General features: G+C 41.1%; 1 protein-coding gene across 1 annotated transcript in view; it reads left to right on the top strand.

Annotated features, from left to right (window-relative positions):
• LOC139612671 (furin-like protease kpc-1) overlaps positions 1-27,717 on the top strand; it is a 180,786-nt gene that overhangs the window by 31,531 nt on the left and 121,538 nt on the right. The window contains exons 4-6 of the mRNA XM_071468476.1: positions 2,601-2,682; positions 10,192-10,295; positions 16,698-16,803. Of these exons, the coding sequence (XP_071324577.1) occupies positions 2,601-2,682; positions 10,192-10,295; positions 16,698-16,803 (292 nt within the window). The remainder of the gene's footprint in view (positions 1-2,600; positions 2,683-10,191; positions 10,296-16,697; positions 16,804-27,717) is intronic.

Here is a 27,717-nt window from a genome sequence, read left to right as displayed (position 1 = left end):
TGGGTGCTAGTGACAGTGGGTCATGCGGTGCATTCACTGCTGCGTGGCGTAATGGGTCCAGCCAGGGCCGGCAGAGCGTCAGGAAGCACAGCGTTGTGATTGACAGGCGGTGAGCTTGGGGGGAGGTGGGGCATGTGGCCACTGCGGCTGCCATCGCCATCACTTTCCCAGGGGGCTGTGGGTGGGTAGCGAAGCCCAAAATGTCAGCGCTGATATCTGTGCAGCTCGGCTCGTATCACACTGCTGCAGCTGCCTGCCATCCACCACTCCACTCATTCATGTAGAGACATGGGAGTATTATGTGCACACACACACACACACACACACACACACACACACACACACACACACACACACACACACACACACACACACACACACACACACACACAGTTTCACACCCACACTTTTCTCTCTGTTTCCTCACCATCTTTCTATTCTATAGAGCCGTGTTCGTGCACACACATATTGATCATGGGATGTCTGCAAACACACACGCGTGGGCACACACAGACACACACACACACACACACCTTAAGTCTGTCCAACTTACTGTCTTTCTTCTCCTACTCCTCCTAACATTCAGATTGTGTCTCTGTCAGTACTACCTCACCCGTTCAATCATGCAAGTGCTCCACTGCTCTATTTTTCTTCCTCACTGTTGGAAAATGATTTTTCCAAACAAGTTTATTTTTTTATATACCCTGCCCTGTCTTTTTTCATTGATCTCAAACCTTGTTCTCTCTGTGTCTCTTTTTGTCGTTCCATTTAGCCAGGCTTTTATTGTGAAAAGAGAATTGTCAACGTCTCTTGTGTTTGGCGCTGACATTGCATCAACTTGCTTTGTATTGCAGCATGTGCTGCGCAGCTGCTGAAAGAAGTTGTATCTATGAAGCTTGCTTTTCTGTTCAGTGATGTCATTTCTTAGTGCATTCACATCGGGCTTTTTTATACAGTATGTGTTGTGTGTGTTGTGTGCGTGTGTGTGTGTGTGTGTGTGCTGCCTATATGTCACAGCTGGATGATGAATGCGCTGACAGTAGAGGAGTCAGTGTCACAGACAGTGTGGTCAATTGCCCCTTGTCCCCTGAGTCTAACCTTGAGCAACACTCCCTAAAGAGTCTCAATCTGCCATTAAGGCCCACGCCTACACACACACACACACACACACACACATTCACACACACACACACACACACAGACACACATTCACAGACACTCCCTGGTGACTGTGTGCCATTAGTAGCTGGCAGGGCCTGGTTTGACAGAGAGCGATTAGCTCCCTATCATATGTATTGATCACCGTGTCCTGGCTGCCCCTCTAGAGGAGGGGCTGGAGGGGTTTTTACAAGGTAGTTAGAGCGCGCACACACACACACACACACACACACACACACACACACACTCTCTCTCTCACACACACAGCCACATTCTTGTTATCTCTGCTGTGTGTAATGTCATTTTATTATTTATATATAATCATATCCTATGATTTATATACAGTATATAGTATCTTGAGACTTTATATTTTTTTAAATGTCTGCTATGGCTAACATTTCATGTGTGTAAATAGGATAATAACCATGTTTCTCTTGCTAATTAGACATCATCTCCAGTATATGTGCACTAAATTAAGCATTACACTGAGCTTATTATGTCTTTATTAATCTCATATTAAATCAAGGTAAATGAATAGGATCATCCTAATATAAACAGCAATTTGATTACATCTGCAGAACTGTACAAGTATCACATCCACTTCTCGGGAAGCTCAGACCAGCTCCTGGCTCCTGTTAATTGGGTCTAATTGAAGAACATGAAGGAGGAATAAAGCAAGCAGGCTTTTAGGACATAAAAGCCTGCAGCCGCCTCTCAATAGTATTTATTTTCAACCTCTTCCACTCTGATTTAAGTGTAAGGGGACAATAGTGGACTGACACTGATGTGTGTGTCTGCCTGCGTGTCTGTGATCTGTTGTTTGATTTAGTGCGCCCACCTTCACAAGGACCAGCCTCTTATCAGATCAAAGCTGCAAGCAGCAGCCTATGAAAGAAATTGCGTGTGCGTGCGTGCGCGCCGTGGAGGACAGAGGTGTAGGTGAGGCGGGGGTGTTTTTCTTGCTTTTAACCCAGGACAATGGGACTGCAAAGGACAGAGCAAGCGAGCACTCTTTGAACTAATGAAGAGGAAACCCTTTACTCTCCTCCATATAGATGCCCAACTCTCCCTGTGCTGTGGATTTCCCTCTGTTTCAAAACAGAAAGAAACAGAATAAACCAAAATATTTTATTTGCTCTGTGCTTCTCATGGGTTTGCTCTTATCCTCTGAAAGCCGTACAAAGCAAAAACAAGACCTGGGAAATGGCTGGAGATTATTAGAGCTGTAGTACATGAGCATTTATTAGGTGAACCAAGGTGTGGACACTAAACTTAACGACGTGAGGTGAATACGAATCACAAGTGGAAGTGAATACAAACAGATTTAGTAGTTTTGACCCCAAACTAAAAGTTATATTTCTAATATTTCAGTGACTCATCAAAGCCAACTCTATTTCACATTGTCCTCAAAGTTAAATCTAATATGTGTTGTGATCTTGCAGGTTCAGTGGGTGCAGAGGCAGTACAGTCATTATAGAGACAAACGGCTACCTGTGACAGGACTGGACCACAGTGTCATTCACAGTAAGTTTCGACTAAAATGCCTTTATCTTTCATGTAAAGCTTTGTTTTTACAGTGCTAGTTATTTAAAGAGCAACTGAAACTACGACTATACCTCAAACTTTAGATATTATGAACTTTAAGTATTCATGACTCATGATATAACAATCAGATGTAAAGATCAGGAAAATGAAAGCATCCCTGTAGCCAAATGGTTAGGGTGCATGTCTTATGAGTGTGAATGCTCCGAGCAGGCGAGTCCCCGGTTCGAATCCTGACTCTTTGCTGCATGTCAATCCCCTACAGTCTTTCCCGTTTCCTGTCGCTCTGCACTGTCCTATCAATAACAGGCAAAATGTCCAATAAATAATAATAAGAATAATAAAAGCACTATTACTCATTATTATTATAGCACTTTAGAAGGTACAATCAAATTATATTAAAATGAATAGAAAGGAGAGGCATTTTGAAGTGTTTTCAAAATGTAAATATATCATTTACTCCAGTTGTGTTGTGTTTTGTTTGTTGTTGTTTGTTACTTTCGAGTAAAATGTATCTTAAAAATATTTTTAGGGTCTTCACATTTAAACTGTATTACAGCATTTAAATTTCATTTCTTTTATATGCAGGAGGGCCATATATCTTTTATATGTGCTTTAATTCAAAGTGACTAACAGGTGAGGGACATCACTAAAGCTTCAGGTACAGTTGTTAATGAGAGGAAGTTTTAAATAGTGTTTATTATGTTGAAAAGTCTGACCAAAGTCTTGTGTTAAACTTGCAGTGCGATGTGTTTGTCTCCCCCTCTGGCAGTGACAGTAATTACACAAACGCTGTTGACTACAGAGAAATTTCCACAGTTCCAAGACAATAATTAATTATTTAGGTAGAGTAAATAGTTGTAGTGGCAACATAGCCTACTACAAATATTTTACAAACTGTCCAAGAGCAGTAAGGTGACATCTATGTCTGCCATCAGACCCTTCTCTTCTCTCAGGGCTCTTCAACAAGGAAAAGCCGCACCAGTGGCAATCTGTGTTTGACCATTGATTGCTTTCTTTTTTAGACTGTAATCCTTCCTCTGAATGCTGAGGGTTTTTTTTATCTGGAGCATCAGAAACATTTCGCTCCATAGTAACGGTTGCTCCCCTTGTCAGCTCTTGCAAACTCCTTGGTTGAGATAAAATGCATCACTACCAGTGTACAGCGTGGGAATGTTCCCACAGACACCAAAACTCTGGTGTACAGCAAAATACACAGAGATTTACCTGGCGCTGACAGGTTTAATCAGCCATGTGTGAGCTCTTTTGGCCAGGGATTGAAGGTAACGTACGTTCACCTGAGCTTTTAAGTTACAGTTGCAAGAGATGACTGTGTGATTCGGTTTTTATTTCTCCAAAAAGTACAGTTGACAATAACATCAGCAATTTCAGAGATGCATGGAAGTACATGATATTAAGGTTTTCCAATTGAGTCCCTCCATTTTATCTCTCATTTCTAACTGGTTGGAGAAAAGGGCAAAAAAAGAAATACAGCAGTTTCTCAGATGAAATAACAAGAACTGATTTAGAAAATTCTGCAAAATCACGTCACTCATCTCATCATATCATAAGCTGATTGAAAAAATAAATCTGATTGAAAAATGAATGTTTAGGGCCTTTAACTTCAACATCATGGCTGAGTGTGGTGACAGGTGCAACAGAGCACACTATGAAGTAGTGTATGTATGTATGTATATATGTATGACATGAGTGACTATCTGTAATGAACCTATAATCCTGATGGTAAATACTTTTCTAACTATAGACTTTTACATTAACACAACTTTTCATCCTGGTATTAAGTTACACTTTAAGAGAAACATGCATAAAAATGGTAACAATAAGAAGAAAAGCTGACTTTCCTGTCTCCAAAATGACCAAGAGGAAAATCCCTGTGTGGACGAGTGAGGCAGTGGCATGAGCTGACATCATGCAATCCCAGGATTCATCTGTCAAAATGAAAACACTGCCATATTATCAGGAATAGCGGAAGTATTGCTGTCGCTGAGCTAACGACCGCCAGCAGCTATTCTCTTCACACCAGGATGCGAGAACACCTGGGGTCACGTAAAAGAGGGGAAACATTTTATTGGGTTCCTAAAGATTCTGAAAGATGACATTGAATTTATTACTGCCATAAAACGTGTCAAAACCAAAAGACAGGAACCTGCAACAGATTCTGCTTGTGCACTGACCACTTCGTATCAGGTACAGTATGAAAGGCTTTCTAATTTTAATGTCTCCTTCATTTAACAAGCTTTTCTCAACACTTTTTGATTATTTAATTCATCCAAAAGGCAAGTCTGAGCTATGTATTACTGCATGGATTTTGTTGGGTTAATGTCAGCTAAGCTAAAAGAAGCATGTTGCGAACTGAAAAGTTGTGGGACATTTTAATCAGTGTTGTCATTGCGGAAGAAATATGGACTAACACATCGCTTATATTGCTTGATACTTTAGATTTACAATCTCTCATACAAACAAAATTGCATTAAGGTTAGGCGTGGGTGTGTAGTGTTTTTGTGGATAGTCCCAGAGCAGTATTTGATAGAGATTCATGCAGCAAAGAGTCTAACATTTGATACCTCTACATCCAGTAACCCTGTAAGTACATGTACATTTAGATATGGTTTAGGAAAAAGAGTGACAACCTTCTGTCAGCCAACTACAGCCCATCCATCTTCACATGTACCAACTTATACCATCCCTCTGCTGAATACATCTAAATACGAACTCCAAAGAAGAGAGCAAGGAGAGGAGTCACCCAGTAATCCTTTGAACAACTGTCCTCAAGACAGCAGCAACCCTCCCACTGCCGACAGTTTCTCAATGCACAGCCTCCTGTCAGAGAATCTGCCCAGTAAGACTTGAAAATGATTCCCAGCCTGTTGATAATAATGATCCAGCAACTCCACCGTGTTACAGTGAAAACAGTAAACAGTACATTAAATATCCTGAGTTGGAAAGCCAGGCATTGAGGGCTGAAAATATGTTGTTATAAGGAAAATGAGTAGTTTTGACAGTTTTTCATTTTATAGCTCCCTCTCTCAAACCCAAGTCTGGCCTGTTATTTCAGCAATGCATGCTAGCTTTAGTTAAGCTTAGAGATGAATTTATCTTTTGACTTTTTGGCTTACTATTTTGTCATTGATTCAACAACTGTTTCAAAGCTTTTCAAATACTGTATTAGTGTCATGTATTGTGTACATACAGGCAGGCAAAGGTTTGGATAGCTACAGCTTCAGTGTAACATAACAAATTAGTTTGCAGTGTAAGAAATACACACAGACTGGCAGTGATACCAGCATTTCAGCTGTTTTACCTGCTCACAATAAGTTCATTTACTCCTTTTTAAGGGGTCAAATCACTCTGCTAAATGAACATTAAATTCTTTATTTCAGAAGTGGTTTACATATCAGATTTGTGCTTGAAACCATCCAGTGTCAAACATTACAGGATTGACTGAGGTGTATTTGAGCATAAATGCATAACATGTTCGGTTTGTTCATACTTCAGTAACTGTGTAAGTCTCTGTGAGGGGGGGTTTATTATGCCTCCGTGCCAGAGGCATTATGTTTTCGGGTTGTTTATCCATTTCACCTTGATGGAACTTCTTCAAATTTGGCACAAACATTCATTAGGACTCAAGCAGGAACTCATTAGATAATTGATAATTGTCAAAGGTCAAAGGTCAAGGTTGTGATGACCTCGCAAAACACGGTTTTGGCCTGATGAACACGATATCTCAGTAACGCCCTGTGGGATTCTCTTCAAATTTAGCACAAATGTCCACTTAGACTAACAGATGAATTGATTAGACTTTGGTGGTCAAAGACACAGTGACCTTACAAAACATGGTTTCGGCCTCTTGAATGTGGTATCTCAGGACCACCTTGAGGAAATTTGTTTAGATTTGGCTCAAAACATTCACTTGGATTCAAAATTGAACTGACTAGATTTTTGCTTGTGAAAGTTCAAGGTCACGGTGACCTCACGTTGTTGTGAATGCAATATATCAAGAGGAATTTCGTTATTTCAGGCACAAACATTCACTTGGACTCAAGGATGAACTGATGACCATTTGGCTGTCAAAGGTCAGGGTCACTGTGACCTCACAAAACACGTTTTTGGCCATAACTCACAAATTCATTCACTAATTATGACACAATTAAACTCAAATGTCTGTGAAGATAAAATGAAGTTATGAAATGTTATATCCAAATGGTCAAAGGTCAACTTAACTGTGACATCACAATGTTCTGCGGAAACACCTCTGACCATTATTCAGTGCTGTACCTCAGGAAGGGGAGAGTGTGACCAAACTTACATACAACTTGGCTGGTTGGTGGAGGCATAGAACCACGAGGCAGTAGTTCTAGTCTGTGTATGTGTCAGTCTTCACCGCACATTTTTGACCTTTATGACAATGAACCTCTCTGATGAAACCAGTAGAACAACATCTGTTTTATTCCTGAGTTATATCTAACATCATGCACATGTATTACTGTAAATCCAGTCATATGTATATTCTTGTGTAATATGTGTTATGGTGTGTGTGCATATTGGGAATGGTGGTTGTGTTTGTTTAAGAATGTACTGGCTCACATCATGCTGTGGTATCTCTTTGGCTCTCGCTCTCTCTCATTGTTTGCTACCATCCTCACTGACAGATGACAGAAAAGTGAGAGAAAAAAGAGAAACTGTACTACAGTTGTGTTTATTCGTATACAGGAGCATGAGGGAGAAAGAGGGAATGCACTTGTCCATTTTGACCAATATAAACTTTTAAAGTCTAATGTTTCTTTCTAAGTACTTCGGGATTAAAGCTGCCAATGTTCAATATTGTGTGCCAGTTTTAAATGTCCCAAAATTCTTTCCAAACACTGTTTCTTGGCAGAGTGCAAAAGCTAAACTCTATTAAAGCACAGGATACAATTAGTAATACCAGTATTAGTACTATTGGTGTAATGGTACAAAAAAAAAAAAAATCATGGTTTGTCGCGTTTTTGGTTCAGCAGGGGAAATATAGAAGATGACATTTTAGTGTTTATTTAGTGATGGAAACTTTGAACAGAGGCTCATTCATTATAACTTTTACTGGAAAATGAAGCCACTCAAACACTGGTAAATAAGAAAACTAAACAAGCATGTCAGCAATGCTCCATCATATTAATTAACACAATGCGTTTTGTTTGTTTAATCTGTATACAACATGTTAATTAGCATGCTTGAGATGTGATAGTATGAGCAGATTTTTTACCTTTGGACAGAGTCAGGCTGGGTCCTTTCCCCTGTTTCCAGTCTTTATGCTAAGCTAAGCTAAACTAACTGTCTCCTGTCTGTAGCTTCATACACTTCAGACAAGCTATCTTTTCATTACAGCTTCCCAAACTGTCTTAAATAGTGCCTGTGTCCAAATTGTGTAATTGGGCTCTGTAGTATCGTCATGTAGATTTTTGTGTCAGTACCACCATGGATCCAAATAGATCCAAAGTCAGATAAAGCATTTTATATATATATATATATATATATATATATATATATATATATATATATATATATATATGTATATGTATATATATATATATATATATATGTATATATATATATATATGTATATGTATATATATATATATATATATGTATATGTATGTATATATATATATATATATATATATATATGTATATATATATATGTATGTATGTATGTATGTATATGTGTATGTATGTATGTGTGTGTGTGTGTGTGTGTGTGTGTGTGTGTGTGTGTGTGTGTGTGTATATATATATATATATGTATATATATAATGCTTTATACTGTTGCAAGAGGTGAGTTTGAGTTAATTCTATAGATTAGTCTCTGAAGAATAGGAAACATTATTGTTTTTAGTTACTTTCAATGACTTTATATTCATGTTTGGACACATGCTTTTCTATCATGACTGCTTGTTCACTGATTGTGTATTATGGTGCTGTCAGTGTTGCTGGTGTCTCTACCAAAGTCTGTTCAGGTTGACTGCATTTTGGATCGGGCTCAATTATCCTCAGGTCTGTTTGGATTGAGTCTGACTGTGCTTCATTTTTTCTCTTTTTTAAAAATGCGTTTATGCACATCAGGGTCAGGGAGGTTTGCTATGGGTCTTTTTGGATTGGGTCCCACATTTTGGTCCCATGACTATCTCCACATTATAGTTGCAAGCATTTTAAAATACTCATTCATATAATTTCGTGGTTTTGCATTTTTAATCATTGTAAGCAGACAATTTCCATTAGATCTACTTCTTCTTCAGTGCCACTTAAATTGATGTATCTGAATAACATCTGAGTCTGTTCTATCTCTGGTTTCCCAGTGGTGTGAGCCATACTGACAACACTGTGAATATGACTTGGGCATCCATGGGTTAATTTTAGAATTTATGTTCTACACATGCCAAGACCTAATTAAAGTGTAGAAAGCTAATGTATCAGTAATTACTTGGTTCACAGAGAGTACTGAACCACAGAAAGTTGCCCACTGAATGGAAAGGTTCAGGGCTAATACATGTACAATTACACCCCTAATTAAAGGTACTATATGTAACATTAAGAAATGCCTTGTTATTAATGACACCAGTGGTCATTAAGTGAACTGCAGTCAGCATCCTGTTGCTCATGCTCGTGCGCGGGTAGGTATCATGTTGATAGATGAGCTAACTAAAGTTACACTGTTACTATAGTGTGATGATAAACTACTCTCCAGCACTGACACAGTGTTGAAATGAAGTGTGGAGATCTGGCACTGCAAGACTACAGTTTGACTAATGTTATGTTTTTTTAAAATAGAATTATAATCCCTCTGTGAATTGAATGTCCTGCTGATATTGACCATAGTTTTCTCCCAGTGTTACAATCTGCTCACACATGGGCAATAAAAAAGCAATAAATACATACCTTTAAAACCAAAGCTTGAGATACATTCTTGCATGTTGGTGTGCCACATTCTATCACAGCCAGTTCAGAAAAAGAAATCCCCATTAACAACTGGTGTGATACTGATGTGTGAATCCTGTAATACATACAGTATATTATGAAACAAACTGGTTCATATCCATCACATGTGAGAGAGAGAGAGAGAGAGGGCGAAAAAGAGGGAATGGCAGAGAGATGGAGCGATGTGCCGGGTCAAAGGATGTGAGGAGAGAGAGAGAGGCAGTGAGTGTAACATGTAGTCTATGCAGAGAAAGGTGCAGGCCTTGATGAGCTGATAGCACATTCATAGACAGCGAGCCAAGCTGTGCTGCAGCAATGATATGCTAATGATATGCTAATGATATGGTAATCTGCCAGCAGTATTCCACCTCACTGGAGGGAAAGGCAATCTGGGAGGCCTTTCACCATTGGCTGGTGACCAGGGACTTCCTGAAATCTTAGTTCGAGACAAGAAAACACACACACACACACACACACACACACACACACACACATACATGTAATGGATCTGTGTGCTTGCAGGTTCCCAGAGGAGGGAGTATACAACTGACAGACAGCCTGAGGAGAATAAGAGTGACCAGTACCTCACCTTCAATGACCCACTCTGGCCCATGCAGTGGGAACTGGTGGGTGTAATTGTATGTGTGTGTGTGTGTGTGTGTGTGTGTGTGTGTGTGTGTGTGTGTGTGTGTGTGTGTGTGTGTTTGCGTGTGTTCACAGGGCTTATCTGGAGGCTCTTTCCTCTCAGCTCTTGTCCTCATGGTGAAGGATGTTCCTCTGACAGGCATAAGTCAGACAGGCTTTCATGTGTGACTGGAGAGAGACACAAGATAGAGGGAGGTAGGGAGATTATGGAGAGAGAGAGAGAGAGAGAAGGGGGGAGAGAGGGGGTGAAGGGGGTTGTCCATGTTGAACTCAGACAGATGTCGGGGATTGATGAGGCTTGGAGCAACACTGACACACAACTGGGTTGCAACAAGACAAGCTCATCCCTTCAGCAGAGTCTTGTTCTCAGTGTAATATCAGCTTCAGTCAGGACAGTTCAGTAGCTGCATTTACAACCTTTTATTCCCATAATAATCAGAATTAGATCTCAGCCATAATAAAATGCCTTTCATCAGCTCCTCGATTATAATAAACTCACTCATCTTGAAAGGAATTTGACTCCATTAGGAAAAAAAAGTCATTCTATGATCCAAAGGATACATGCCTTTGTGTCAATGTTTTTAAAGATCACTTCCTATTTTTCTAATATTCATTCTCTCTCAGCACAAGTGCACTTAAATTAAGTCAAAGATGCTCCCCTGGGCAGATGTACCACTCCCTCCCCCTCTCTTTGTCTTTTCTGTGCAACCATTTTTCTGACTCATACATTTTTCTCAGAAGACCATCTTTAAATATGAGATATTTAGTCATTTTGTGGAGGTAAACAGAAGGCTAGATAACTCTCTTAAGATAAAACTACTTAAACAAAATTTGTTTCAAAAGTTGAGTTCAAAACCATAGCAGTGAGCTAATAAGTAGGGCTGGGCTCATTATTAAAAATGTTTTGAAATATATACGTTCATGGGGGTGCCCTGGTGCATCACCCTGTATACAGTGCATACCATAAACCAGGCTGAGTGCTGGTTTGAATCCAGCTCAGGCTCTATGATCGGCTCAAAAATCTAGTAATGTTTGGTCTCTACAAAAAAGACAAACTTCTCAAATGTTGATACTCAAATGTTGTTCAGCAAGCAGTCATGTACTTAGAATTGGGTTCTCTCCAATGACTGTATATAAAGATGGACGACGCAGCAGCTCCACTTCCTGCCACTGTACGAAAATGAAGCCAAAGTATCCTGGATACAGGCGCTGCCATCTTGCATTGGTGATGTCATTTGGACTCAGAGTCTGCTCAGTAGTGATTGGCTGGAGGAGTCGTTGTATCGAGGTCCCGCCCATACACCTGCCTGACCCAAACGCGAGTCATTCACAGCTGTGATGATGTCACACTCCTGTTTTATAACATCAACAAACTAATTCAAACCAAACTTATCAGAAAAATGATACAGGACAGGAACAGGACACCTTATCGACTTATTTTATTTTTTGTTACTCTAAATATGTTTGTATTTACATAATTTCTTACATAACCTGAGCCCTGTTGGCTTCAGTAATTCTTACATTGAAACATTATGTTCAGTATAAATCTCTATGAACAGATCTCTGGTATGTTATTACAAGTGATCTTCACATACACATAAAAACACACTCACACAGCAGGCGGCAGGGCTCAGCCAATCAGCACTGTGGATGCTCTTGACTGACATGCAAGGGTGTAATCTGACAGAGCCAGGAGGAGGGGAGGCGGAGTAAGAGAGTCACCACGGCAACTGGCAACAGATTGATTGACACCTCAGTTCTCGGGGCAAGACAGAGGGGTTGAGAGTCAGGACGGGGGCGGAGGGTGAGAAATCAGATGGTTGTTCATAGATGGCGTGATGGAGGATGGAGGTTCGTCACAAGAGCCAGGTTACACAACATAGCTTTAACTCTGCAGGTTGATTACATAAACTGAGCAGTAGAACAGAATTATCAATAACTCAGCAATCAAAACAACCTAAAGCTTTCTCAAAGTTTCTCTCTCTCTCGCTCTCGTTCTCTCTCCCTCCCGTCCTCGCTCGCCCTCCTCCTCTGCTTTCATTCTGTTGTGTTTAATCAGTCTCTGGTGGGTGTGGATATTGATTGAGGGTCAGTAATCTGCTCAGGGTTGGTAGCCTGCCAGGGACCAGACATTTGTGTGTGTGTTAGTGTGTGTGTGTGTGTCTATCTATATAGTGAGGTCCAAACGACCACTTCCCCATTCAAGTGAATGGGAAACCAGTGGGGAAAATATATATACAGCCTATATAAGTGGTGGGGAAATAATAAATAAAAATAAAATAAATGTATAGAAAATCATTGGAGTATACATCATTGTTGAGCAGTGTATACACACACTCACACACAGACACGGCAAGTGGACTCCACTGTATCCTTGCTTAGTCCAGCTCTTCCTGAGGAGCTTGTTCAAAGCTGCTAAAATCCATACAGCATCCTGGACGTGCTTGCTGTGGATGGTGTGTTTGTGTGTGTGTGAGAGAGAGCAATCGAGAGAGAGAGAGAGTATGTGTATGTATTTGTACAAGGGGGCTAAGGGGCAGTTGAGATAAAGGCAGAGAAGCAAGAGATATTGTTTTCTTGTCGTTATGTTTGCATGCGTGTCTTCTGCATCGAGAAAGTGTGAGAGTTTGTTTTCTGCTGCAGTGTAGAATGAACTTTTTTGCAACTCTGTATACATGTATTTATGTGCTTTTGAGTGTGTGTGTGTGTGTGTGTGTGTGTGCACAGACATATTCAATTCCAATACAATTTTGTCTGGATAGTGCCAAATCATAATATACATTATCTCAAGGCACTTTACAGGGTAAGGCCGAGACTTTACTCTGTTATAGAGAAAAACCCAACAGTTCCCACAAAGAGCAAGTGCTTGGTGACAGGGGAGAGGAAAAACTCCCTTTTAACAGGAGAAACCTCCAACAGAACTGGGCTCAGGGTGGGCGGCCGTCTGCCTCGACCGGTTGGGTTTATTATTTGTGTTGTGTTATTATTTATTATTTATGGCTTTGTAGGTGAGGAGGAGGATTTTAAATTCTATCCTGGATTTTACAGGGAACCAATGCAGAGAAGCTAATACAGGAGAGATGTGATCTTGTTTCCTAGTTCCTGTCAGTACTCGTGCTGCCGCATTTTGGATCAATTGGAGGCTTTTCACTGAATTTTTGGGACATCCTGACAATAAAGATTCACAGTAGTCCAGTCTTTAGGTAACAGATGCATGAACTAGCTTTTCAGCATCATTTAGACACAGAATGGGTCTGATTTTTGCAATATTACACAGGTGAAGGAAGGCTGTCCTAGAGACTTGCCTTATAGGAGAAGTAAAGGACAAGTCCTGGTCAAAAATGACACCAAGGTTTCTGACTGTAGCACTGGAGGCCAAGGTGATGTCATCCAGAGTCAGTACATTATCACATAGTGTATCTCTGAGGTGTTTTGAGCCAATTACAATAACTTCAGTTTTGTCTGAATTTAAGAGTAAAAAATTACTGGTCATCCAGGTCTTATGTCCTTAAGACACACCTGGCTACCTGGTTAGTCTCACCTGGCTTCATGGATAAGTACAGCTGGGTGTCATCTGCATAACAATGGAAATTTATCTGGTCTTTCCTAGTAATACTTCCTAGCATATATAGAGTGAAAAGTATTGGTCCCAGCACATATGTGTGTGTTAGAAAGGAATGGTTGTGTTCAAGTGCTTCAGAGAATGATTATGATTCTATGCACGATTCTCTCTCTCTCTCTGTGTGTGTGTGTGTGTGTGAAAAGCTTGTGTTGCTGGCTCTCACTTCATGACTATGTGTGTGTGTGTGCGTGTGTGAAGTGAGTCAGTGTTCAAGATGCCTCTCTGTGGGCTTATATCCAAGTTCACAAAGATGTGCGTCTGTATTTTTACACGTGTGTCTGTGTACCCTGAGTGAGTGTGTGTGTGTGTGTGTGTGTGTGTGGGGGGGGGGGGGGGGGGGGGGGGGGGGGGGTTTGTGTGTGCGCGCTCCCCAGGGCCGGTTCTCGTGCTCTGGTGGACGTTAGCTTGCTAGCTGCCTCCATTCATCTGCTTTATTCTCACACACTACAAAGCAGCACTGCTCCCTAGATGCAACCCCCCCAAACACATCACAAACACACACACACACATGCAAAGACACACAAACACAGACACACTACCCCCCTACTAAGCTGTTTTTTTCCCCATTGTGCTCTCTCTTCCTCTCTTTCTCTCCCTCTCTTCATCATGATAACAACAACAGAGTTGAAGCCTCTTGAAACACTCACTTTGAATATCAAATTGGTCGTGTGTGTGTGTGTGTGTGTGTGTGTGCAGGGGAGTTAGGGGCAACTGCTGACATTTTTGCTAAGACAGTTTGTTCACTACCTTTTGTCTGTGTTTACGTGTATGCAGCTGTTGTGTGTATTAAGTGTGTTGAATGCCTGTGAGCATGTGTGTGTCTGCAGATGCACCATTTAAGACTTGTGAAGTGTTTGTGTTGGTCCAGTGTGTTTATGAAGGTGTTGGGGTTTTCAACTGGATATATGCATTTTTCCGGGCCACAAAGGCTCATGGGAGTTACAGCATTGGCTCTTTTACCTCACCATGCTGGGGTCACTGCTGTGCACGTGTCTGCAGATCTGTGTCTGCATGTGTTTGTGTGTATGTTTGTGTTTGGGAGGATTTGTAGTTTGAGGTGCAAGGATGAAAGTCCCGTCTCTGTAACTTGCACACGAACTCTCTGGGCTCCTTATGTGAACAGACGTCTTGTGTCTGAGTGTAGCAAGCTACAGCGATGTGCGCACATTCTCACATAGACACACACCCCAACAGCTTACAGTAAATACATGCAGTATATGTCCATGCATGCACACATGGCACAGATTCATAGAAAGTAAAGAGCTTTGTTACTTTGGCTGAAACGGCAACAATGTTAATAGCCTCCTGAACAGTGTGTCTGTTGAAACATTCCCTGCAATGAACATGCAGGACAGGACAACTGGAGTTGATACAGTAGATGACTGTGGAGGTCTGTACATCTGTACATCACAAATCACTAGCTACTAGCTAACTACTAGTGTTGTACAAGTTTACACTTAACAACAGCTGATTCAGTTCAGTTCACAAAAGTTAGAATGAGTTAGTTGACTTTCTTAGTTCACAGTTTTGAACATGAACATTTTGACAGTCTCAAACTAATGAATTATTGTGCGGCACTACACAGTCACAGACAGAGATTACTTTTAAAAGATAAGAAACACTAGTGTTAGTGTGTTTATGTGTATAGCTGTGAGTGTGCTTCAACTCAAAGTGTCGTTTCAAATTTGTTACCGATGTGGTTGTTTATTCAGACCCCGCGGGGAGGTTTTTTTCTGTTGGAATCCGCACTGATTTATTCATAAAAGTTTTCAACTGTTCATATAAACTGACTTCAGCAGCACCAGTCGCTGTGCTGTTTGTATTATCAGCACTAGACACCACACTGGACACACACGGGGCGCCGTAAACCCCTGCATGCTGCCTTTAAAAACCAAAACTGCGTTCTTCTTCTGTTGATGTTTTTTTTGGTGGTTGGCAAATAGCTTTTTGTTTCATTACTGCCATCTTCTCACTTTTGTAATTTAAGTGTACTTGTGTCTGCACAGCTGAAATCTTCATTTTGAAAAGATGTTAATACCATAATTTTCCAACAACACAGAATCATTTAAAACAGATCTCTTTCTGCGTAAGGGGGGGGGGGGCAGTGCAATAATAGGATAATGCAGCACAGTGTAATGTAACATTACTGTACATAATGTAATGGCCATTTCAAACTCAGAATTCAAACACATGATGGTGGCTATAATCCTGTGTTTATGCTTTTTCTGATTCAGTCATCAATCATTTAGGATGACAATGCAACATTATGTGATGTGGAGGAGAAGATGGGGCAGGATGAATATATCATGTCAGCAGGTGGAGTCAGGTGACTGCATGGGTCAGGTGGTAAGCAGGAGCAGGTGAGGACTTGTAGATTTAGAATGAGGGAGATGTTAGAAATGTGTAGTGCACACAGTAAAGAGAGAAAGTGGAAAGAGAAAAGGAAGAAGAGGAGGATGATGCAGATGACTGCATGACAGGGACGAGCAGGTGGAAACACGAGTGCAATTTCATGCCAGAGTACCAAAATTGCACTGCACCTCCTAATCTGCATAAACACAACCTCTGCTTTACCAAAGCAGAGAATCTGCAAACAGGTGCAAATTCAAAATAACTAGATAGTGTCCGATGAAAACGATCCGACAACTGTGTTTGAAACCCCTTACTGTTAGTCTTACTGTTAGTGAGTGATGCATTTGGGTTCACGTTCAACTATAAACCGTGTGTGTGTGTGTGTGTGTGTGTGTGTGTGTGTGTGTAGTTTTCACAGGGCGAGTACACCTCCAGTGGTTTTGACCTGAATGTGATGCCAGTTTGGAGCAAAAACATCACGGGTGATGGAGTAGTGGTCAGCATCGTTGATGATGGTGAGTTAACAAACATACACACACACACACACACACACACACGTTTTCAGACTGATTGGATCTTTTAAGTAGATACACAGGCTCATACTGCATATTAAATACATTGATAGAAATGTGGCTTTAAAATAAGACCATTGTGGTGTATTTTGGAATATTTTATACAGTTTGCTTTTGTGTGATACTTTGTGAAAGGCAGCAGTGTGCGTTATTAAAAAATTTTACATTGGAGAGGACTTGTCAAGTTTGGTGTGATGAAGCTGAACTCTGGCCCTCAGTGGAGAGGGTGAATGATTTATGTTACCCCCCCCACCAAAAAAACTCACCACCACCATCATCTTCGTCTCTGTCACGCCACAATGAGAATTCATTTCTCACTGATTGCTGGGATATCTGGCAACAAGGGAAATGAGAGAGCGGCATCTTATGGGCTCATTCATCAAGAACTAATTGAAGCCTCACTAGTCTCAAGTGCTGATAGAGCTGGAGTAGTGCTGGAGTGTGCTGCTTGTATGTGTGCTTTAAAGTGTTCATGTGACACTTTTTTTTTTTACATCCAAGTGTCTCTGACTCTGCAGTACACCTATACAGGTGTCGCTGTTCTAAGAGATTGTGTGTGTGTGTGTGTGTGGGTGCATATTTTTCCCACTTGTATCATGCACGTGAATCTGTTTGCTGTGTGTCAGTTATTGCTTCAGTGTCTGTTTTCAATGAAAGATGCTGCTGTGGACAGACGGCCTTCTCTCTGTTCTGCATCCCTCTGCATACAGACAGAGCCTGTGTGTGTGTGTGTGTGTGTGTGTGTGTGTGGGTATGGGTGGCGAGGGGTGGAAGGTGGATACAGAATGAGCAAGCAAGCGAGAGAGAAAGAGAAAGAAATTAAATAGAGGAAGGATATAGAGGGAAATGTCAGGAGAAAGCATGAGCAAAAAGGATTCAGAGAGGGGGCGAGTGTGTGTGTGTGTGTGTGTGTGTGTGTGTGTGTGTGTGTGTGTGTTAATGTATGTGTGTGTGCGTGTATGAGACAGAGAGTATTAGACTTGCACCACTGAATCTCCTCTCCTCTGAGGCTATTGTACTCTGCTCCACCTCTCTGTATTGATTCCACTGGGCAAGAGCTTTCTCACTCTTTCTCTCTGTCTCTTTCTTTCTCTTTCGCTCATTTTCTTGGTCTTTTCCCCTTCTTTTTTCTGATCCTTCTTTGTTAACTAGGGGGTGACTTCTTCCTCTGGCCACCCTTCTTTTTTTTTTTTCTTCGTCTTTCCCCCTCCTCTTTCTCTCCCTCCCTCCTCCTCCCTCTCGGACAGTCTGCCTCTCACAGCTGAAGGATCATGTACATGTTCACCTTTAGCCACCTTTCAATCGATGCCTATTGATTTTAATATCACAATGAAATAAATTATTTTTCTTTGAGTGAAAGCGCCCTCCACCCCTCCTCCTACTACTCTTCCCTCTCCTCCTCCTCCTCCTCCACCCTCCTCCTCCGTCTCCGTCCTTCAATTCAGTCCCTCTGTTTTAGAGGTAATGTAATTGGCGTCTGAGGCCAGTCCTCCACAAGCGCTGGATCACATTCACCGTGCCATCTTCAATTTGTGTGCCTGTGTTTGGGTTTGTTTCTGACTCTCCTCTGTCAGACAGTTCTCTCATTGTTGCACCATTCGATGTATTTGCTTTATCTTTCTTTTATTGCTGAACTTCCTGGACTCTATTATGACTCTTAAAAACACAACTCAGTAAAAACCAGTGAGTGCATACACACAGCTTTGTGCTCAAACCATATGTACTCTCTTTTCTACACGTATGTTGCTATTTGTTAATTTCGTCTTGTGCTTGAGAATGTGCAAACATTTAAAGCCACTCCAGATCATGTGTACAATCACAATCACACACAACCAACTCTGCCATCAACCACACAAGTATAACTGATAGATTGTCACCATCTTTCCTGAAGACATGCTTTTCTGTTTTTGATTTGAAAATAGTCATTTTTATCCAGGGTAAAATTAAGCGATTAATAGCTCTCTTTTGTCTTATTTCTCTCCTGCATCAGAAAGCACCTGTGGCTCCTTATATGTTAATAACATTCAGTTGTTATCAGTCTTCATTGAAAACAACTAAGTCCCATTCATTTAGATTAATTGAACAAAGCCAGGTTTATTATCTGTTACAAATGCAACAATCAAAAAGCAAAATAAAAGCAGAGTTATGATCTTTGAATTGCACTGAATTCATATTGTGTCCAATGTGTGAGTCTGCGTGTGTGTGTGTGTGTACTGCAGTTCTGACATAATGCTAAGTAAACAATTTGTTGTTCCCATAATGTATCTTTACTCTCTCTCTCTCTCTCTCTCTCTCTCTCTCTCTCTCTCTCTCCCTCTCTCCCTCTCCCTTTGAACAAGCCAATTGTGGAAGTGTCAGAGAAAACACTGTGGTTCAGTGGGATTTCATTCTGGGGTTTTTGTCTCTGACACATTAGCTAGAAAAGAATTGACAGTCAGTGTATTTGTAAGGTGGCAACAGGGGTAGCATCATTTCAACTAATCCCCTTTGCGTGCGCAGGCGGGAGACATTAGCCCTGTTCCAAAATCAATACTACATACTAATTCTGTTCCAGTATCTACAGGAAATGATAAAACATGTGCTGTGTCAGAGGTGCGTCATATGGCGACATGGAGTGTCACTGCAAATTAATCTTTACTAACAAAAAAGGAAAATATTCAATAAATCCAATGTTGCTTTGGGAGCTGTTTCATCACTACACACAATTTATTTACAATTTTTACAGCCTTGAGCAGCTGCTACATTTTGCTTTGTGCATTGCATTGTGGGAGAGTAGTATGGATCAACAGCACTCTGAAAAAATTGACAATATTTAGTTTGCACTCAGTCTGCTTTGAGTGTATTTTGTTCTGTCACTTCTCTGCTGTGCACACACTTCATACTAAAAGCCTTCTTAGAATTAGGAAGTATGGATTTGGGACGTGTCACCTGATGAACTGTGCTACATTCACTCATAACTGATTTTCTAACAAGAAATGAAGTGTGGAAACAATTGAAGCTTTATTAAAGGTTAAGATACAGTAGCAGCAAACTTTATGGGTGTTCTTGCATAGTTACTCTATACAAGAACACTCATGAAGTTTGTTGCTCCATTGCATGCTGGGAAGTTTCGATGCATGCCTACAACTCGGATGCTACAGTATCTTAACCTTATTGTCTGTCTTTTCATCTTTTGTCCAAATGACTCTACATTAGAGCTAGGACTTTTAAAAGGATGTGGTCAACCATATTTGGCATTCTGGGGGAGTTTCTGTATGTAAATGAGCCTGTAGGTGCACAAGCAGATGAATGTAGAGTAGTTCATTGTGTAAAGGTGTGAGCACAGTACCAAGTTTGATAAACACCAACTTTCTTGTTCCTATGGGCAGTCCCTTCACAGTCATTTTAAACGTGCTCGATGTGTGCTGTGATCAATGAAGCTGGCAAACCCTTTCATAGCAGCAATAAAAGACATGTCACACGCTGTGTGAATCAACATAAACAGCCGTCATTAGACTGTCGTCCACTGATTATGACCGGTGAGTGGGCTAAGAATATAGATTCATCAGTGAAATTGCATCCACCCCCTCCACCCACCCACCTGCCCACACACCTTGTCCCACGACAGCTCCACAGTGTCCCTGTCACCCTGCTATCACCACCGGCCTCTGTCCCTCGTGGCCACATGGCCCAAAAACACTCTGATATCGATCGGCATTTACGCCACTGTCATTACATGTCATTGGTACACAGAGAGATGCAGGACACAAATTAGACCGGAGTGGGAGGGGGTGGAAGGATGGATGGATAGATTGGTGGAGAGAGCAAAAGGAGAGAGACAGAATTTACACAAAGAAGAGCGAGCGGCCTCAAAGATAATTCAGTGAGCTCAGTGTCCTTTAATGCAGGGCCGTTTATGTCAAACTGATTTGCAAAGAGCATGAAATGGTTGTTTTAAAAAAGCTATCTGACTGTGCTGTGTGTAGGATTTATACAGGTAAACATCAATTTGAGCCAATGCTGTTTTCTCTCTCTTTACTGCCTTCTGCAACACATGTAGTTATTGTTCCATTTCTTCTTTTATGTCTCAAGAATTAGAGACCACAGTAAGCTGAAGATGGGGGGATTTAATAGTTTGAAAAGCTGTCCACCGAGGGAATAATGTCAGACTAATACAGATGCAGAGCTGCATTTATGCCATCGCACTGTATGTATTTATGTGTTGATGTAGGAGGTGATAAAAGACTTTATGGCTGATTAGGAAGGCTTACGTAGCTGTTGTAAGAGGTAGAGCTGTATTTTTGATATTCTACAGCCCCAGCTGATTGACTTAATGAGGCGTGTCCATACAGTGTGAAAAGCATTTTGTCCACTGTCTGCTGATGTTGTTCGTCAGAGTTGTACCGAGGCGGGAGAGTCCTGCTGGAAAACTGCCACTCACTCCAGTATTTTCAACTCTTTACTGTGCAATTTGATTTGTTTTCTTTGGTTATTTTATCTTAAGTGTCATCATACGTCATCTGTGCTTGGGAAATGTCATCTCAAGGCTTTGAAGAGCATCAATGTTATTAAAGTAACAAAAATATTAGTCATTTAAAATACTAACTCACCATATTTTGCAGTGATTTAAAAAGAGTGTGACTTCCTGGTTTTATAAAACAGCAAAAACATACCACGGCATGTGAAAGAAACATAAAAAGAACAGCTTTTGCTTGAAATTGACAGCACAGTATTGGTCCATATATCTTGACTTGCAAAGAAAACTTATACCTGATTGAATTTGACCATGTAACTACTAGTATCTGAGCACATACTATATTTTCCCTGTATAGTGTAGTGTAAACAGAACAGGCCATAATTTTCCTAATCACTACACATTTGAAAAACACACAAGCCACTGAACACACTGCAGGCTGCTTGAGGTTCTCCTCAGCACAAAATAAGAGCGATTACATGATTATCTTTCACGAAGCAAAAAAGTCCTTAAAAGGTATCTAAACAAAGTGGTTGCCAAGCAACACAGAAGTACCTGTATGAGTACAATTTTTGGTTATTAAACTTAATATTTATTTCATAATGGCTTTAAGCAGGACTCAGTCGTAACTATCCTGTTTATATTTTATAACTGTGTAATTAACAGCCTTTTTGGAAATTGTTGAATTTGGCAAAAAAATCTGTTGCAGTTAATTTTGTGTATCTTATCCTGATAGGCTGTTGTCAGGCCGTTGTTCTCAACAGAGAGAGCCAAGGTTGGTAATTGTAATAACATAAATCTCATCTTTACAATGTGTGTCTTAGTATCTTTACATCAGTGTCCATAAATACTCGTGTTTGTATGCTCATGGTGTGTATGCGTCCATGCATTAGGGCAGGCCTCTGGCTTCAGTCCAAAGAGTGTCAGAAGTGTGCACGTGCATGTATGTGTGTGGGGCCGCTTGGTAGAAATGACACTGGCCGGCTATGTAAAAGTGTGTCTGACAGGGGGAGTGACGGAGTCAGCGCTTTTTTTCCTCCCTCCTTGCCCCCCGCTGTTCAATCCATCCAGCTGCTGTCACCACAGGGGAGCAGACAATCTATCAAGGCATCGGGATGCATTCTCCTCACCTGCGCCGCGCCTTTAATGAACAGCCAACATGATCCCGGCTGACAAGCAGGAAATGGATGTAATAAAGATTGTTTCTGCATGCTCTTTGCATCCCTGATAAATCACCTCGCTGTGCAACAGATACGGGAGCCACATGGAAATTTGATTTCACACGGCAAGGGGGAGGAAGAAGAGAGCAGTGGGGGAAAAGAGAGCTGCTAGTGGCAGGGTCACTCTATTTTATTCCCCTTTTTTCTCCAGCGGAGCAGTGGAGCAAGGTGTGTGGGGGTTGAATGGAAGGAGTGTTTTTTTTTCTGGTTTTTTCCACTTACCAACACTCCGTTAAGCCAGGAACATGACTCTTTGCCTGCAAGTCTATAAACAATAACAGACGTGTGCAGACGTGCACATAGGTGTCTGTCATCATACTGAGGCCTACAGTAGACGTAACATTAATGTGTGCACTAGGGGGCAGGGCCGCATTTACCAAAACCAGAATACACAGGAGATGAGGAAAAAACCTGGAGATGGAAACCCATTTACATCTACTAAACCAAAAAAAATCTAAACACACCAGCCCAGTGTTCTGGATATCCTTTCCTGTGTGATACACAGGACCACAAATATACACAGTGTTTAAGTTAGTGAATGTGCACAATGGTACTCAGAGAGCATCTGCAAGTTACAGTTACCCTTCTGTTTACAGCTATCTTTGTAAAAGTGTGTATCCACTTCAGTATCGTCAGTGTCCCACACACACCTTTCCCATCCATATATATTCTTTTAGTTTATTTTCTAAATTAAGAGTATTTCAGCCTGTTTCCAGTGCAAATCCACTCGTTTAAAATAACTTCAAAAACTGAAGTTCAGGCTTATTCTTTTTTTATTCAAGATGCAGACAGTCATTTCAAGAAAGTTCTTCATTCTATCAGCTCTAGCTATCTAGCTAATTAAATAAGCTAATTGGTGGTCGATAATGGTTAATAGTTCCATATCTGTCTGGCTTTCTAAGAGCCCCAGCCAAATAATTAAATTTAAGCTCTAAGACAGAAGCCAAAGCCAAATATCCCGAGAAAAAGAAACAGCATTGTTTTTGTATTGCAGTGTAGAGCTATTCAGCGTTAGCGTTATGTATGAAAACAAAAGTAAGATCAGATTTTTTTCCATCTAACTTAACCCTGTTTAGCTGTTTCTCTTACACACGCTTAACACTGGCAGCAGTTGCTTCACTGTAGATTTAGAGCAGGATGTCTATCTAGCCTACTTAGCCTAGCTAACACAAGGCTAAACTCTAGCATCCAGGACCAGATGTTACCATAACATAAAGTATGACTAAATGTATTTACAGGGAAGTAACATAGTAAGCTAATGATCCCAGTGCTCCTCGGCCTGGGAAGTAACACTTGTTTACTACTGTAGGTAATAAGGTTAGCAGGATATGCGTGAAGTTTACATTGGATCAAATAAACACACAGTTTGAAGCGTTTCTTACACTTTGGCTTTCTTTCTTTTTGAAGCTACTAGAACTGACTTTTTTTCCATGTGCTCTATAACTGACAGGATGAATCGTTAACCCTCGTCTCTCCACCGCAGGACTGTTTACAGCAAACATGACATCACAGGCAGTAACATATGATCATATAGGCCTATACCACACTGCAACACACCACCCAAGACACACAAACAAATCATCACACTAGCAAGCACGTGGCCTGCTGTCCAAACCCACTGTAGCAGTCTCTAACAGAAAAGGGGAGTGTGAGAGAAATGAGGGGGTGAAGAAAAGAGAATAATGATTAGAGCTGGGGAGAAATAATAGTGGGGGAGCAGGAGAAATACATGGGGAATGGAATATAGGAGAATAAAGGGAGCGCGAGATTGAGATAGGGAAAGAACGGGAGAGGGAAGAGTGAGATAGGGAGGGTGGGGGGATGCAGATATGAGGGTGGGTGGGTAATTTATGATTTAATCTAATGCAGTCTGGACCTGCTGTAAGTCACACAGACCTCAGCTGGGAAAGCGAGGGAGGGAGAGATGGAGAAATCGAGAGAGAGACATTAACCTTTCCTCGAAGCGAGTGTGGAGCTGTTTTATCTGACCATCATCCACCCCTGTAATCCTTTTCTCCTGTCCACCTCGACTTCCTGCTCCCCAGACTTTACTAACTGCTTCTCTACGGCTACATTTCCCAAATGAGTTATGTAATCATGATCAACTTTGGTCTCTAAATAAATCCATGTCAGTTTTGTTATTTTGTGTCACTGATTCATGCAAAATTGTAGCGACTGAAGCCAAGTTTTCCTCAGGTTAGCTGTGCTAGATATGTATTTTGCACAGGAAGTGATGCCTACATGTCTGCCTACACTTGTGAAGTGTTTGTGTTCAGAACAGCAGAACACCAGGGTAGAAAAAGAAACTCAGAAGAAACTCAAACTTCATCAATAGAATAAAGCCCAAGGAAAAAGCTGTCAGAAAAACCGCCCACACTGCTTGACTGACAGGTTATTGCTGGGAAGTGCAGAATAAAGGCAGCAAACACAGAGACAATCTGGGTAAAAAAATGAGAAATTCAAGGATTACAAAATTTCACATCAGCAGATCATGTATGTTTTTCACACGCTCATTCTGTGCCTCAGTATGAGGTAACAACCAGTCAATCTGCAACATAGGCTGCCCCAGGAATCACTTGTTGCCACTGGCATTGCTACCAGCAGTTTAGGCTTTTTTTGTACTTCTTGATAAATAAAATAGGATTTTGATCTGATTTTCTGAGACCACGAACATCACATACATTACAGAGGCTACAACTTTTGGATACAGACAATGAATTTGTGTCCCTTCAAGGGCAGAAAATATTTTTGAGTAGGGGGGTCGGGGGCTGTACAGTAACTGGACTCAAAAGGGAGCCTCATAATATGCTGCGTTTGAGTGAAATGTCACAAAAATTCACTATGATCAATAATCGGTTGTTGCCACTGGCATTGCTGCTGGCATTATAGATGCTTTCTTGAAAAAAACATATGATCTCAGTGGAACATATTTGATACATACAGTATCTCTGTCATGAATAAACACACACGCTCTGGTGAGTTTGCATTGACTTAAATCAATATATTTATTCTAGGAAACGGACTCAACACATGAGAAACATTATACAATCTGCTTAACCACTCTTATACCACCAGTCTCTTATACCAAGCTGAGCACAAGCCCATAGTTGGTCTCTGCTCTGAATAACGAATTCCAGTACATGAATTTCAGACACTATAATCTTCACAACAGGAAAGTCTGGCGTCAGAGGATGCAGTGGCCCTTACCAGTTATTAAAGTAGAAACTTTAAGTTATTCAGCAAATATCCGGAAACATTTCAGTAAATTCTACCACACTCTTGTATAGTACATGGTAAACTATGGTGTACAGCCAGTGGTCATTTCACAACACAACAGTTTAATTTATAGAAAAACAAATGTATTGATTATGTCAGTTTTGATTATGTTCAACATCAGACTGTTGATATCACCCTCACAACACACATGTATTGTACATGATCAGGAAATATCATGGTTTGATTGTATTCCCCACAGGAACTGTGTGTATATTATTTAATGTACTTTGTGCAATAGAATGACAGTGGGCTACACAAGTACTTGTGAAGAGACGTATTTAGAGAATTTCTATTTTATCTTATCCCATTATTGTGAGTTAAAACCCAAACCTCTTTACTGCATGATGACAATGCTAACCATGTTGTATACACTGATGAGACAAAAGCAGTAGTTGTGGAATTACAATGGAAACAGCATGAAAGAAAATAAAGCACAAAATATATAATATCAAGGGGAACTGTGCTGGTTTGACACATAAAAGTCTGTTTACAGTTGTTGGGGGGTGCAACTGCATATAGGAAAAAAGTCCAGAGGGATCTGATAAATGTCCTCAAGTGATGTCGCTTGAGTCAGCATCGGGCTGAAGGCTGCAAGCTGCTACTAGCCTAGAACAACTGAATCTTCCCCCAAACTGTTGGTGGACAGGTCAGGTTGCTTGGTTTCGCTGAAGTCAGTGAAGTAGGCACAACATTTTGAAAAAGGAAGAAGAACATGTGGAATAACAAAAGACAATAAGTCTGGTTCTGCTGCATCCATTTTGATCCTTTGTGAACAATTTTCCGTTGTGAGTCTAACAATGAGTGCAATGCTAAATTGGTGGAGTACTCCTAGGTTAATAGTAAGAGTTTGAAGTGAAGTGTAAAAGTGTTTGGAGTGAAGATGGGAGATCACAGAGGAGACATCAAGTACATCCCGGTGCTGCTAATAGTGTAGGACCTTGACTATAAAACATCCTCTGTACTGAGGATATCTGGGTGGAGGACGGACTGCACACACACACACACACACAGACACAGACACAGACACACACACACACACACACACACACACACACACACACATATAATAGGCAAAACTGAGAGATCACACAGGAGAGACAAGAGATATGAAAAGAGGATGTGGGAGTTAATTGCAGACAACACATTAGAGAAGAGCAGTTACAAACAAGCACAGATCAAACAGTGGCTGAGAGCTGGAGGACGGACTCCTGGTTCAGGTTGTGCTTGTGGCCACACCCTTATTGTTGATGTCACAGCAGGTGTTTTCCATTAGCTTCGAAACTGCTCCATTGAAATGGCTTTTTCACATGAGCTGTGTGCAGATCCTGTCATTGTCAGTCACAGAATTCCCAGTGAGAAACACTGTCAGTCCAGCTGCTTCCTGCTGTGGTTTCTTGTTCTCGGCATGGTTACAAAAGACAGGGAACCAATCGCTGCTCTCCAAAACACAGTGAATCAGTGGAATTAGCAAATCACAGAGACGCCATAGTAATGGGCTGCACCAGCGCCTTCTACTGGAGTACAACTCTCGTGTCTGCATCAATAATCTCTCTCCAGAGAACCATTTGCCTGGATAAATATTGGTTTTGCGTTGGCCCCTGTAATGGCACCCTGTGCAGGCGGCGGGGCGTATAAGTGACGTTGTCTGTCACGCCGTTGGCAGGCTGGCGTGGGAGTCGTTGGCACATTGTGGGGTCTCTCCAACGCTCATTTGAATTCGCTCGTCCCCAATCATGCCACTACACTCAGTGACTACACACTTCCACACTCCACTTGCACACTACTCCCACTACCTGTTTGGGCGCCGGCACGCTCATTTGCATGAAATAAGATGGAAATGGAGCCCTTATTTATGCCAACAGAAATGGAGTGTGTTATTAAGGGCACTATTGTGCAAAAGAGATGGTG

Source organism: Trachinotus anak, unplaced genomic scaffold (assembly GCF_046630095.1).
Source record: "Trachinotus anak isolate AG129_WGS33_773 ecotype Australia unplaced genomic scaffold, CSIRO_AGI_Tana_v1 ptg000032l, whole genome shotgun sequence".
Taxonomy (NCBI): Eukaryota; Metazoa; Chordata; class Actinopteri; order Carangiformes; family Carangidae; genus Trachinotus; species Trachinotus anak.
The sequence above is the reverse complement of the archived record's forward strand: the minus strand, read 5'-3'. Positions and strand labels throughout refer to the sequence as shown.